Raw genomic sequence first — 15,680 nt, forward strand, 5'->3', positions numbered from 1 at the left:
AGGCCCTCCCAATAAGGCGGCGTAAGGTCGTCGCAGTAAACGGAAATTATGATGAATAATAGGGTTTTGTACCCAACAAAATGGGGAATAATATGGTGTACTGGAATCCTGAAGAAAACCAACCTTCTTTCGGAAAAAAAAAATGTGTTGTATTCCTTTCCGAACGCTCCTCATCCAATAGGAGAGGTTCTACGGCGCCTGATCCTGTTAAGTAGACGTAGACCAAAGGCTTCAGTTGGTCTGGTAGGTGAGGTAAGACAGTTTAGCTGAGTGAGTTTTGGTCGACATGTGTCCAGTTCCGATCGTGGTCCGGAACACAACCGTACCCTGCCGCTCTGGTTCACATCAGGGAAATATCTACTTATTAGTATTCTACTTTCTGAACATAATTCTCTCGCAGCATCGTTCTGTTGTGTTAGATCCAACACTGATCAATAATGTTCCAATGAAGAAATATTTTGTAATGGCCGTAATGTTATTCAATGCAACACAAAGTTAAATGGTTATTTCATAATCATAAAGTACATTCATCAGAGTTTTCCAACTAGCGGTAAATAAGATACACGTCCATGGGATGTTTTTCAGCAGCCACTAATTCTTAATTGTTGTATCGACGAATACGATGGTCATTGTGTACAGATCACACAGATTGAAGAAGCTAACCTTCAGTGAAACGGTAATCGCGTTTCTCGATAGAAAATGTGTGAATCAGTAACTTAAAGCGTTAGTTGGTGGGAAACTGTGCAAGTTAGGAGTTAAAATTCTCTTCTTTCAAATACAAGGTTTTACGAAGCGAACACCAGAGGTTATATCTTATCAGTTTCGTGATTGGAAATGGTGTCTTGTTCTGTTTTCATTCTTCTATACAGAAAAAGCATAATTCGTTTGTCATTTGTTAGTGTGTATGTTCACCGATAAAAATCAGAAAAAAACTCTCTGAAACGAAGCGTAAGATAACACAGTCGGCGTGTACCGCATTGAACATTAAACACCCAAATGTACACTACGTGATTAAAAGTGTCCGGACACCCCCCCCCCCCCCCCCGAAAACAAGTTTCTCATTTTCTCATATTAAGTGCATTGTGCTGCCACCTACTGCCAGGAACTCCTTATCAGAAACCTCAATAGTCATTAGACATCGTGAGAGAGCAGCATGGAACGATCCGCGGAACTCACGGACTTCGAATATGGTCAGGTGATTGGGTGTCACTTGTGTCATACGTCTGTACGTGAGATTTCCACACTCCTAAACATCCCTAGGTCCACTGTTTCCGATGTGATAGTGAAGTGTAAACGTGAAGGGACACGTACAGCACAAAAGCGTACAGGCTGTCCTCGTCTGTTGACTGACAGACACCGCCGACAGTTGAAGAGGGTCGTAATGTGTAAGAGGCAGACATCTATCCAGACCACCACACAGGAATTCCAAACTGCATAAGGATCCACTGCAAGTACTGTGATAGGTGGCAGGTGGGAAAACTTGGATTTCATGGTGTAGCGACTGCTCATAAGCCACACATCACGCCGGTAAATGACAAATGACGCCTCGCTTGGTGTAAGGAGCGTACACGTTGGTCGATTGAACATTGGAAGAACGTTGTGTGGAGCGACGAATCACGGTACACAATGTGGCGACCCGATGGGAGGATGTGGGTATGGCTAATTCCCGGTGAACGTCATCTGCCAGCGTGTCTAGTGTCAACTGTAAAATTCGGAAGTGGTGGTGTTATGGTGTGGTCGTGTTTTTCATGGAGGGGGCTTGCACCCCTTGTTGTTTAGCGTAGCACTATCACATCACAGGGCTACACTGATGTTTTAAACAACTTCTTGCCTCCCACTGTTGGAGAGCAATTCGGGGATGGCGATTGCATCTTTCAACACGATCGAGCACCTGTTAATAATGCACGGCCTGTGGCGGAGTGGTTACACAATAGCATCCCTATAGTAGACTTGCCTGCACGGAGTCCTGACCTGAGTCTTACAGAACACCTTTGGGATGTTTTGGAACGCCGACTTCGTACCAAGCCTCACTGACCGACATCTATACCTCTCCTCAGTGCAGCACTCCGTGAATAATGGGCTGCCATTCCCCAAGAAACCTTCCAGCGCCTGATTGAACGTATGCCTGCGAGAGTGGAAGCTGTCATCAAGCCTAAGGGTGGGCCAACACTATAATGAATTCCTGCATTACAGATGGAGGGTGCCGCGAACTTTTAAGTCATTTCCAGCCAGGTATCCGGATACGTTTGATCACATAGTGTATAATACAGTTTTGCTATAAGGCTAAGAAAGTGTAACTTTCACGTTATATTATATGAATGTATTACAAAAATATTGTACAGGTGATGGATGGCGTTCATTTCAAGGAAAGTCAATGATAAAATTTTTGAACCACGTTCCAAGATTGTTTTTACACATCGAAGAAATGGCAATATCAGATCCGCGATTTGTGCAGACGTATAACATAAGCTTCCTTTTCGCTGTCTTTCTCAGCGATGGACCACTGTGAGAAGTTCCAACGTTATTCGTCGAGGAGAAAGTATTGTTGTCAGGCTCTCAAGTTATCAGAATACCATGTACGTTTAATCTTGCATTTACTTTAGCCACAGAGAGCTTCCTCTGTATCCTCCGAAGTTTAGTTTATTGGCAGAGTGAGTACGCTGCAGCCGTTGTACCATCTCCATGCCTTTGGCGTCGGTCGAGAGAATCAGTGTTGTTGTAAGTTGTCTTTTTCGTCAGACCACGTTGTTGTCAGGATCTGCAACGCACCTTTAAAAAGATAAATAAAATGTCAAAGGTTTTGTAGCATCTGACACATAAAAATTTCGTTCGAAAATGTATTCAGTATGTATACATGAAATTTAGCTCAAAATTTGGTGATACTGACTATGAATTGCCATTATGGCTCCCTGAGGCAGACTGTTAACTTACGTATTACTGATGAGAACAGTATACAATGTTTAAAGAATAAGTTAAAAGAGGAGGTGAGATGAAGATGTATAAAGAGATGCTAATCTGGAATTCAATATATTCCATAGTAAATTTGTGTCGTCATTTGATAGTAGGTTTCCTAAAAAGAATTATCCAGAAAGTCCATTAACAAAAAAGCAAGTAAGCCAGACTAAAATTTCACATAGTACAAAAAATGCTCTACTATTTTATAGAAACTTCTTAAAATGCCGAGAAATATGTATGTCCTGTCAGAAATTAATAACGCAAATAATAAGATTAAAACTGTACGGGATATTGTGAAATGTGAGACAAGACAAACAGTCAGTGAACAAGATACCACAGTGATTGAACTAAATGACAATGTTGTGACTGATAATTCACAATCTACAAGTCTCTTTAACAACCACTTTCTAAATTTAGCAGCAAAAATTGAAATAAATGGTTCAGCATGCAACCTTGTAGGTAGGGGAACCTCAGCTAAGAGTAATCATGTTGGGTATTACTAAACCGCTTCAGTTGTATTTAGTCCTTTATTATTAGATCACTGCAGATTTCATGGCACTAAAAGCCACATCTTCAGGTGAACGTCTGTATAACAATAAATCAAGAAGTAATAACAGCTCTGAAACATCCAACTATTTGATAATTTTCTAAAATTATTTTAAGATTTAAATTTTTTTAAAGAAGCTATTGGAAACTTTTACATGAGAATAGGTCACTATGGTATAATTTGTTTAGGGCCGGTCCCCCATACTCAATTCGAAACCGGGTGTTTTACTGCTTGACATATCGCCTTTTAGCGGTGTTTTGTTCTGACGGACAACGACTGTTAGGTACAAAGTTTCGAGCTTTTTAGCTCTAACGTTTTAGTTATGTGAGTACACATATTTTAATATTATCATATAAGAGTTTCTAATATTTATTTTTAAATTTTTAAAATCTTATAATCACTTCAGAAAATTATCACATTATTGGACGTCTCAAGGTTGTTATTATTTCTGAATTTATCGTTATATAGATGTTCCCCTGAAGATGCGGCATTTAGTGCCAAGAAATCAGTAATTATCTAAAAACAAAGGACTAAATATAGTTGAAGTGGTTTTTTAATACCCAAGATGGTTAAATGGTTCAGTTGAAGAAGCAAGAGAAAAAATTAAAAATATCATTCCACAACACTTTTAATCACTTAGAGGTAGGAGCAATATCCTTCATTGAAATTAATAGAATTATGACCATTCCAAAAAGCTGAAGCTCAAATGAGATGGAATTTCAAACAAATTTTGAAAAGTGATTCTACTTTAATGAGTAATGTCCTTAGTGACATCTGTAATGCATCACTAGCACAGGGAATTTTTCCAGACAGATTAAAATATGCAGTTGTTAAACCTCTTTAAAAAGAAAGGCGACAAGAAAGACAAATAATTACCGTCCAGTTCCCTTATGTCTAGAATAGTGTCACATTTAAGTAGAAACTATTTACTTAGCACATCGCAGTGTGGATTCCATAAGTAAGAACCAACCGATTTGCTCCATTTGCCTCAGCAGGAGGAAGTGTGTAATATTCATACTTTGACTCTGTCCTGTAGGACACTAAGACGATCCTTCCGTTCGGTACGCATTTGTTTCCTAGTCCAAGACTATCCAAAAACACTTCACCCTACCTTTCTGTCACCAGCGAGAACCGAAGCATGAACCCATGAAGAATCCCGTTTTATGCACAGCGTTTTGGAACATACTGATACGCGCTGCTGCTGCGGTCGCACGTCCGAATCCTGCCTTGGACTTGGATGTGTGTGATGTCCTTAGGTTAGTTAGGTTTAAGTAGTTCTGAGTCAGGGGACTGATGACCTCATATGTTAAGTCCCATAGTGCTTAGAGCCATTTGAACCATTTGAACATACTGATAGCGAATGATGTCGCATGCGTAACAATTCTGGAAACAATCCCTATGTTCTAATGAAGCCGTTGCCATTTCTCAGAGATGTCTTTTCTTCCAGGAGCGACAATCAGCAAGGTATATAGGAGAGCTCCTTTGAAAATGGTTCAAATGGCTCTGAGCACTATGGGACTTAACTCCTGAGGTCATCAGTCCCCTAGAACTTAGAACTACTTAAACCTAACTAACCTAAGGGCATCACACACATCCATGCCCGAGTCAGGATTCGAACCTGCGACCGCAGCGGTCGCGCGGTTCCAAACTGAATCATCTAGAACCGCTCGGCCACAGCGGCTGACCAGAGCTCCTTTAACGTAAGACAGATGACTAAAAGCGTTACGAGAAAAGGGGGTATAACGTGTTTAGATCGGGAAGGATGTTGGCCATGAAGGCAAGGAACAGGATCCGAATGCCACTTCGCCATACACTTTTAACCCGTCAGGAAATTTCGAGACTGTTCAGTGCTTAAAAAGTTATAATTAAGCGTATTTCCAGCACACAGCAATGTTATCTCTCACGGGGAGCACTTTCGTAAACGTTTTTGGTGAGCCACGTACGGAAGCCGGGCGGAAACCGCCAGCACGCGGTCGCCGCCACAGCCGGATGGAGATGCGGTCGCCGCATCCGCCACACAGCTCGCTCCTCGCTCCTGACAGATGAGCACAACAGCTGTTTGCAGCATAGATTATCACTTTACTCACGAATGTCTTCTCTCATTACGTCTGTTTACGAGCGATACGCACTCTACACTACTGGTCATTAAAATTGCTACACCACGAAGATGACGTGCTACAGAACCGAAATTTAACCGACAGGAAGAAGATGCTATGATATGCAAATGATTAGCTTTTCAGAGCATTCATACAAGGTTAGCGCCGGTGGCGACACCTACAACGTGCTGACATGAGGAAAGTTTCCAACCGATTTCTCATACACAAACAGCAGTTGACCGGCGTTGCCTGGTGAAACGTTGTTGTGATGCCCCGTGTAAGGAGGAGAAATGCGCACCATCACGTTTCCGACTTTAATAAACGTCGGATTGTAGCCTATCGCGATTGCGGTTTATCGTATCACGACATTGCTGCTCGCGTTTGTCGAGATCCAATGACTGTTAGCAGAATATGGAATCGGTGGATTCGGGAGGGTAATACGGAACGCCGTGCTGGAACCCAACGGCCTCGTATCACTAGCAGTCGAGATGACAGGCACCTTATCCGCATGGCTCTAACGGATCGTGCAGCCACGTCTCGATCCCCCAGTCAACAGATGGGGACGTTATGCAAGACAACAACCATCTGCACGAACAGTTCGACGACGTTTGCAGCAGCATGGACTATCAGCTCGGAGACCATGGCTGCGGTTACCCTTGATGCTGATCACAGACAAGAGCGCCTGCGATGGTGTAGTCAGCGACGAACCTGAGTGCACGAATGGCGAAACGTCATTTTTTTCGGATGAATCCAGGTTCTGTTTACTGCATCATAATCGTCGCATCCGTGTTTGGCGACATCGTGGTGAACGCACATTGGAAGCGTGTATTCGTCATCGCCATACTGGCGTATCACCCTGCGTGATGGTAGGGGATGCCATTGGTTACACGTCTCGGTCACCTCTTGTTCGCACTGACGGCACTTTGAACAGTGGACGTTACATTTCCGATGTGTTACGACCCGTGGCTCTACCCTTCATTTGATCCCTGCGAAACCGTACTTTTCAGCAGGATAATACACGACCGCATGTTGCAGGTCCTGTGCGGGCCTTTCTGGGTACAGAAAATGTTTGACTGGTGCCCTGACCAGTACACTCTCCAGATCTCTCACCAATTGAAAACGTCTGGTCAATGGTGGCCGAGCAACCGGCTCGTCACAATACGCCAGTCACTACTCTTGATGAACTGTGGTATCATGTTGAAGCTGCATGGGCAGATGTACATGTACATCATATCCAAGCTCTGTTTGACTCAATGCCCAGGCGTATCATGGCCGTTATTACGGCCAGAGGTGGTTGTTCTCGGTACTGGTTTCTCAGGATCTATGCACCCAAGTTGCGTGAAACATATCAGTTCTAGAATAATATATTTGTCCAATAAATACCCATTTATCGTCCTCATTTCTTCTTGGTGTAGCAATTTTAAAGGGGAGTAGCGTAATTAATTCCAACAATTTCTCTTTTCATTTTGTAACAGGCCACTTGTTGGCTCCCTGTTCAATTATTGACCCTATTCTTAGCTTTGTAGCTCATTAGTTGGATCGTTGTTTTTCTGTCGGAATGAATGTGTCAAGAATAAATTCGCTATCTCTTATTTCTCGTCACCCTTTTGTATACGGGACGATCAAAGTTTCCATCTGAACGCGTTGCTGCAGTGTACACGAAACGTAGCGCGAACCCGATACAGGTACATCAAGAGTAGCCTGCCTACTCTCTTAGAGGAAGAACTGAAAGGAAAACAATGCACGGCCAAGCTTGGTGATAACCACTTTGCTGATTCCAGAATGAGATTTTCAGTCTGCAGCGGAGTGTGCGCTGATATGAAACTTCCTGGCAGATTAAAACTGTGTGCCGGACCGAGACTCGAACTCGGGACCTTTGCCTTTTGCGGGCAGGTGCTCTACCAACTGAGCTACCCAAGCACGACTCACGCCCCGTCCTCACAGCTTCACTTCTGCCAGTACCTCGTCTCCTACCTTCCCAAGTTAACAGAAGCTCTCCTGCGAACCTTTCAGAACTAGCACTCCAGAAAGGAAGGATATAGCGGAGACATGGCTTAGCCACAGCCTGGGGGATGTTTCCAGAATGAGATTTTCACTCTGCAGCGGAGTGTGCGCTGATATGAAACTTCCTGGCAGATTGAAACTGTGTGCCGGACCGAGACTCGAACTCGGGACCTTTGCCTTTCGCGGGCAAGGCGTTAAAAATTGGTCTTTAACGCAACTTGTGTACTATATCTTCACATCGGAAATCTTGTTATTACATTCACACCGCCACCCCCAGTGTAATCGGACTTTACTTTGTGCCACCTGTACTTGCTTCACACAGCCAATGAGAAAGACTGGACGTCATGAAAGCACAAAAAGTAGTAAGAATGCTTCATACAGTAAAAGTAGAATTATGTCTACTACAGTTTCAGAAGAACAATTTCAAATATTTACCGTAAATTTCGAAAAAAAAGGTAATATAAAGTAAGGATATCGGTCCCCGATATTGCCATTTTGGTATCGATATATAGGTGAGAAAGACGCATTCGACATATGTCAGTGTGTTTTGTAGAAATATCGATGCGCCGGTACACCGATATCTTGTCGACAACACTAATTACGACGTTATGCAAGCTGCGGGCCCAGCATAGAAGACGATATTTAATATAACATGAATAGTGACTGCACAACAACATGTACGATGAATTGAGAAGAGTCCCGGAGTTACGTACCGGCAGGAGAGGGGGTCGACGTGGAAACCGGTGCTGCAGAAAGGCGGCGAGCGGCACTCGCAGAGGCAGCGCCTGTGGTTCCAGCGCCGCACCCCTCTGCAGTGCGCCTGCGCCGCGGCGTGCCGGCACTGGCAGCTGCAGGAGTTCTCGTCGTACCACTGCCACGGGCTGCAGTCCTCTGGCTGCACCTGTCACCATTCACAAGTACAGTAGTGTGGCGCACTTGCAGCTGCGTGAGTTGAAGTCGTAATACAGCTTCGAACTGCGGCCGCAGCAAGTGCTCACAAAATTACAGGTCTCAAGAGGCAGCGCATCCGCGCTGAGGTACTAGGTGGTGGAACTTTCCCTCACTGCAACAACACGAGCTATAGAAATGAGTCCAGACCTATGAAGAGACACAGATTCATAATGTCTGCTGTGGCGTTCAGCTGCTAAATCACTATTGTATCTCCTCAGCAATTCCCATACTCCTCCTTCAGCGTATCGACAATACTGCTCTCTTTGGCATCTGTCAAACACCACAGAGATCTCGCCGGTTCAACTCCCCAATGTAACCAATGTCTCTTCAACATAAGACCAACAAATGTTTAGCTACCACTACTTTTGCATTGTGAAAAGTGGTTGAGTCTACGATTCAACACTGATTCATGAATTACAGGATGCATCACTCTCCACTACTGCTGACCAGGCATTTACTTAAACTCTGTCACTGACTCGCACTCTAAGATACCATTCTCCTAGTCTTGACTCAATACGAAAATAGAAGTTTCATGTACTCGCTATCCAGAACAAAGGCAACAATGGACTGAAGTTCAAAAGTGAGACTGTAGACTTCCAACACTCTGAGACCCAACAAAACACTTGCCTGATCCCTCCATATGTTTCTAGGTGCTTCAGTCTGGAACCGCGCGACGGCTACGGTCGCAGGTTCGAATACTGCCTCGGGCATGAATGTGTGTGATGTGCTTAGGTTAGTTAGGCTTAAGTAGTTCTCAATTCTAGTGGACTGATGACCTCAGATGTTGAGTCCCATAGTGCTCCGAGCCATTTGAACCATTTGAACCTCCATATGTTTGACAATATTACCAGAAATCCTGCACATAAAAAATTTCACATGTCCGTCCAAACTTTAAACAGCATACACTATGCACTACTTTCCGTATCTGCCTATACTTCTCATCATGCACTTTTCATAATTTTACAAATTATCTTGCACCAGCTGCAGACATGAAAGTAACCACCACCTATTTTCTCATCCATGTGCAGTTCTGGAACCCTTTAAAAACAATGTTAGCTCGTCCCCTTAATCAAACAAACACTTTCCACGTCCTTTGCTTATAATGCTCCAACAGTTCCCACTACAAATCCACGAAATAAATACTGAGCCACTCATCTGTGCGTTTAGGAAACTCTTCCTTTCGTCCGTCACATTGCTCGTTCCATCTCCTTGTCATTTCTAAATCCCCAATTAGCATCAGTTAGTAAATTAACCCGTCCATTTTCAACCCAGATTGTCCACATCATTCACACCCTTTTATAGAACACCCCATCCGTATTCGTCTGCTGTGTCTGTTTAAAATTTGTGCCAGAGTGAGTTTCAACTGCAGACCTGCTTAAAGAAAGCAGTCGACTTAACCTACTAGGTCCTGCATGCACGCCTCTAGGACGGACTCATACTCCCAGCCTCACTGATGTTTCCCTCCTGTTACTCCCAAACACTGCAAGCAAAAGTTATCTAACGTGGGATTTGGGAACAGCATCACTGTGGGAAGAATTTCAGACCTCCTGATAGATAATTGGTATCACGGTAACTGTGTTATTGATCTGATCTTAATGATTTTATTTATTTTAAAGCCTCAATGGACATGAACCATCCTGGGTTTGCGGTACAGTCCAATCGCTCCATGGAATCCAACAGTAATGTAGTAATTCTAACAGAGTCTTTTTCTTGACTTGCAGTCTGCGCACCGTGTGCATTAACTTTACTAGGCAGCCATATCACCAGCACTCTCTACCATTCGTCAAATGATGGACATGATGGGATGACGACTCGTCTGAACAACATTAGCGATTGGGCCCCTTGAGCTGTTGTGACAGGAGATGGATGTAGCACTGAACACTACCTCTAACGAAGACATCCGATATCTCTATGATCGTCCCCCTGCATTATTTCAGGACATTTTCTAACTCAAGCAGGCCTGACACGAAATTGAAATTATTGCCGAACATTATTTTTAACTGATTTGTGGCCATGTGATTATGACTACATACAACACACAGCGCTGGATACACTTTGATGGATAAAAAGAGAAATCATGACATCCGATCTGAACTGAACTGAGCGTAACTGACGTAATAAAACAATATCAGGTTGGTTGATTGATTTGGGGGGAAGAGACCAAACAGCGAGGACATCGGTCCCACCGGATTAGGCAAGGAAGTCGGCCTTTCGAAGGAGCCATCCCGCCATTTGCCTGAAGAGATTTAGAGAAATCACGGAAAATCTAAATCACGATGGCCGGACGCGGGCTTGAACCGCCGTCCTCCCGAGTGCTAGCCACTGCGCCACCTCGCTCGATCAGTATCAGTTAAGATGGAAAGAACAGATAGACCGTATGCTAAATTCAAGAATCACTAAAGCCATAGAACGATATAGACGAAGAGGCAAAAGGTTTTTAGGAAGATCAATGAAGAGATGGCTTGACCAGTTTTGAAGGAAACGGAACAGACGAAGAAGTCCAATCCTTGATATCGATGTAGATGTGTGCACTACGTGAACAGGTCTTCATTTGTGACAGTTACTTTAGAGTGTTCATTTGTCGTTTTCCATTAGAGTAACAGACCTCTCACGGGCGTCACACCTCACATAAACCAAATCGCTACACAAAAGTTCCATCGCCACATCTGTCGCAGTGTACACAAACAAACCGTCGCACCACGAAGGAATTATCCGAATGGGACGAAAATCGGTAAATGTGATATACATGTGTATATAAACAAATGATTACAATTTCAGAAAAATTGAGTGATTTACTCAAGAGAAAGAACAGCTTAATAACGTGTTGTTCCACCTGTGGTCCTTATGCAAACAATTATTCGGTTTTGGATTGACTAATAGAGTTGTCGGATGTCCTCCAGCGTGGAAAAATGCCAAATTGTGTCCAACTGGCGCCTTAGACTGTCAAAATCCCGAGCTGGTTGGAGGGCACCGCCCGTAATGCCCCAAACGTGTTTCTCAGACGCGGAGGCCAAGGTAGGGTAAGGCGTCCTGGTACGAAATGAAATGGTACCCCATACCAGTACTTTTGGGTGTCGGGCCGCATGGCGGGCGGCAGTCAAGTTGGTATCCCACCGCTGTCCGGGGCGTCTGCAGACACGTCTTCGCTGATCATCGCGGCCTGTAATCTCATTCAGAGCTGACGGTCTGGGGTGCTATTTCATTTCATACTAGGACCCCTTTGGTTATAATCCGCGGCACCCTTACAGCACAGCGATACGTCGACGATCTTCTATGCTCGGTTTTGTTGTCCTTCACGGAAAGCCAGCCGGCCGGTGTGGCCGTGCGGTTCTAGGCGCTTCAGTCTGGAACCGCGCGACCGCTACGGTCGCAGGTTCCAATCCTGCCTCGGGTATGGATGTGTGTGATGTCCTTAGGTTAGTTATGTTTAAGTAGTTCTAAGTTCTAGGGGACTGATGACCACAGATGTTAAGTCCCACAGTGCTCAGAGCCATTTGAACCATTTTTGAACGGAAAGCCATCCCGAGCTTACATTTCACGAAGACAATGCCCGCCAGCACACCAGCACATGGTGAGAGTGTCTACTGCTTGTATTCGTGCTTGTAAAACCATGACTTTGGCAGTAAGGTCGCCGAATCTCTCCCCAGTTAAGAATGGGCACGGTCCTTCTACCAGCTGGGCGTTTGGTCGAACCAACGCACCAATTGGATAGAATTTGGCACGATATACCTCAAGATGACACACAACAAATCTGGCAGTCAATGCCAAGCAGAATATCTGCTTGCATGAGAGCAAGAAGCGGACCAACGCTTTACTGACTTGCTCAGTTTGTGACGCTCTTTCTCTTGAATATATCATTCAATATTTCTGAAATTGTAATCATTTGTTTGTCTGCACATGTACGAAACGTCTGCCTATTTCCGCACCTTTCGGATAATTTCTTTGTCTGAGATTATCGAATAGTTGTAGTTCATGCAAAAAGACTCTGCCGTCCCTCTTTCTATCCAGTTCTTCAGGCCTCTGTAAGAAGTTAGTGCCATCAGTTACTGCAGTCTTCAATCAAAACGTCATGTGCTCGTGATTGTTATCCCTTGATCTCTCGAGATCGTACAGAACATCGTGCCTGATTCATGGAATGCCGAAAACAAGAGCGAAAAGGGCGAGACAATTTGAACTCTGGAGACTCCAAGTGCACTCATGGTGCTCATTGCAATACGAAGCCTCAGAGGACGATAATTCCGCACTTATTTGAGTACACATTCCGCAGCAGAAATAGCTTATCGTACGAATAAAGGAGAAGAATTCCGTCATCATTTTTCACCTTTTCATACACTACAACGCTCCTCTCTCCACCGCCACAACAGACCTGTAGTTTTATACGAAAGAAAAGCTGACAGTAGTTGATGCCATCGTATAAGGAAGGAAAAAAGAAAGAAAGATTAGAGTTTAACATTACGTCGATAACATCGTCGTCACTAATGGGGCACTGTGATACGAAACTTAAACAAGACGTGATCATGTGATATACGTAAAGTACAACAATAAATAATCATGTATATCAGATGCCAAAAGTAACTGTACCCTTAAGAAGCAGTCATATATCTCTTCAATGAAACGCAACTGTGAAATCGCATATTATTTTTAGTAGTGCGCGACATTCATCCAACAGTATGGAGGTGCTCGCTCCGTAGGTTCATGTTCAGTTGACTGGAATGATGAGGAGATCTGATACCTCGGCTTTGCCCCAATGTTCTTGATTAAATAAATGTCAGACGTCTTTACAGTAGTGATTGTGACATTGTTGGTTGGGTTCCGTCCGTAGGCTGGGGACGTTAAGCTTAATTTGCGCGTTGGTGTTTTTCGAAGAACGGATGAACGGCCGATTTTGGTATAATGCCCCGTTGACCACGAAATCATTTGAGAGGCGGCTTCTCGAGAATAACGTGCTATGCGTTGGTTCCCGGTTCGCACTACCTCTACTAAAATGTTTCCAAGGGAGGAAATAAAAGCAAGCTAAACGTAATGACAAATAAAATGCAGTCGGACCTCCTTGACCACATATCCGACCTTCGAAAAACCGAAGCACCTGACAAACTATTGCTCTTGATTTGCAGCGAAAGCACCCCACTTCCTTCTATCAAATTTCGTGTATGGCTTCTCGATTTCCCTTGTCCAGAGCAGGTCACAGAAAGTTTTCAAAATTCAGTCTTTCAGCGAGTCCGTACTGATTAGTTTTGCCTCCATAAAGATCACTCGAATCGATGCTGCCCTTTCTTTTCTTTTGACACCTCTCTGCTCGCTCCTGTTTCTTTGTGAAACCTCTCCGAAATGTTCATATTAAGCGTCTCATACAGTCCATAAACTATTCTACTAACGTCATGGGAAATCATCTGACGCTTAGAGTCGTCCACAAAGTTATGCAGAGGCACTCAGCGTGTACCGGGAACCTTCCAAAATGCCAGCTACACTTCATCTTAATTATATACATTCTCTGCTAGATGCAAGTAAATGGAAATGTCTCCTGAAACGGTTCGAAAACATTCTTTCTATTTACAGCTAGCTACAGTCTCAGTGACAGAAAATGTGTGTCCGTGAGGGCAATCTATCACGCCAGCTTAAGCAGTGTAAAGTTTCTACCCGAATTGAAATCCAGATAGGGTAATTCCTTACTAAAGAAGTATTCCCGAAAGTCTTGGAAACGGTGACAGGGGAGTAATCAGAGAACCCTTAGTGACGTTGGATATGACTGCCGTACTAATGTCTTGGTTCAGTATGATGTCTTACCTTCTGACTTCAGGAATGCTTTATTGTGAACACGTGATCACATAATTTTTATGTTGTTCCTGAGGATGGAACAGTTGGTAAAGCTACAGTATTTGCTCTCGGTAAACTGTAGGAACATCGCAAAGCATGTACAGTGCAGTGCGCTACAATTTGCAGCTGAGACGTTTAAACTGGAAACACATGATGCAGAACAACTAAACGAAAAGGGAAAAATACTGAAGAAACTTTTGGGCCCTAAAAGAAGTGATGAGAGATAAATGCGAAGACCTAGGGGAGAATTGTACAGGGGCCTGAAGACAATATCAGGATACACCAGAAAAGGGAAAGATTTGTGGTACATTTATTGAAGATAAACAACCGCTACACAAGAGAGAAGACAGGGACCAAGTGGATTGTTTAACTCAGAAAGGACTGGGAATCAACGTGGAAGGGCAGGAAAAGTGGAGAAGCAAGTATACAACGACCAATACACCATAGATCAACGACAGAGAAGGATAGAAAAATGTCAATGACTCACCAGTGGTGCAAACAAGAGAGAAGGGTACTGATGATCGCGGAACATGAGCGCAAGAAGAGACCAGAGAGGATGAAGAGGTTCTGGAGAAGAAGAAAATTCAATTCATGAAGGGTCCTACAGAGGCCGTAAGGTAAGAAGAAGAAAGCAGATGTTAGAATAGGCTACGGTACCTTGCAGACACAACCGCACTCTACGTGGCTCTCCACCGGGATAACCTTGACGTGAACGCTCTCCTTCAATGTCCCATTGGCTAGCAACCGGCTGGTTACAGACAGCACCTGCGGATAAACAACAGCCACAAATCAAAAACTCGACATCATACGAAAGGGTGAGTAAAACTAGAGAAATAAGCATCTAGTCTGCATGTAATATATACTCCGCAAGCCACATTATGGAGTGTGGCGGAGATTACTTCAGGTACCACTATCTGTTTGTCACTTCCTGTTCCATTCGGGAATGACGCGTTGGAAAAGTTACTATCGGTAACACTCTGTGTTAGCACTACTTTCTTGGATTATCTCGCTGCGGACATTTCGTGAGACGTTTGTGAGAGGAAGTGATGTGTTACTCAGTGCCGTAAAATAAAAATGTAATGTTCCTTCCAGCATGCATGCTGATGGTTGTTTGCACTCGCAACTGTGAATACATATCATGTAAAAAGTAAAGGAGTCAAAATCCGTTATGTGGCTTCCGCAGATGACCTAAGCACCTTCTACAAAGACGTACATTCAGCCATAATTCAGATAAATCTCTTGCTGAAAGAAAAATCAATGTATGCACATACGTATACAACCAAAAAGAAGTACACGACTAATGTCTTATATAC

General features: G+C 43.8%; 1 protein-coding gene across 1 annotated transcript in view; it reads right to left on the reverse strand.

The window, feature by feature from the left end:
* Window positions 1-2,294: 2,294 nt before the first annotated feature.
* The window catches only part of LOC124775846, a 127,456-nt gene continuing 114,070 nt past the window's right edge, over window positions 2,295-15,680 (reverse strand). The window contains exons 5-7 of the mRNA XM_047250681.1: window positions 15,025-15,132; window positions 8,316-8,503; window positions 2,295-2,769 (exon numbers count right to left, since the gene is read on the reverse strand). Coding sequence (XP_047106637.1) covers window positions 2,736-2,769; window positions 8,316-8,503; window positions 15,025-15,132 — 330 coding nt within the window. The 3' untranslated portion in view covers window positions 2,295-2,735. The remainder of the gene's footprint in view (window positions 2,770-8,315; window positions 8,504-15,024; window positions 15,133-15,680) is intronic.

Source organism: Schistocerca piceifrons, chromosome 2 (assembly GCF_021461385.2).
Source record: "Schistocerca piceifrons isolate TAMUIC-IGC-003096 chromosome 2, iqSchPice1.1, whole genome shotgun sequence".
NCBI classification, from domain to species: domain Eukaryota; kingdom Metazoa; phylum Arthropoda; class Insecta; order Orthoptera; family Acrididae; genus Schistocerca; species Schistocerca piceifrons.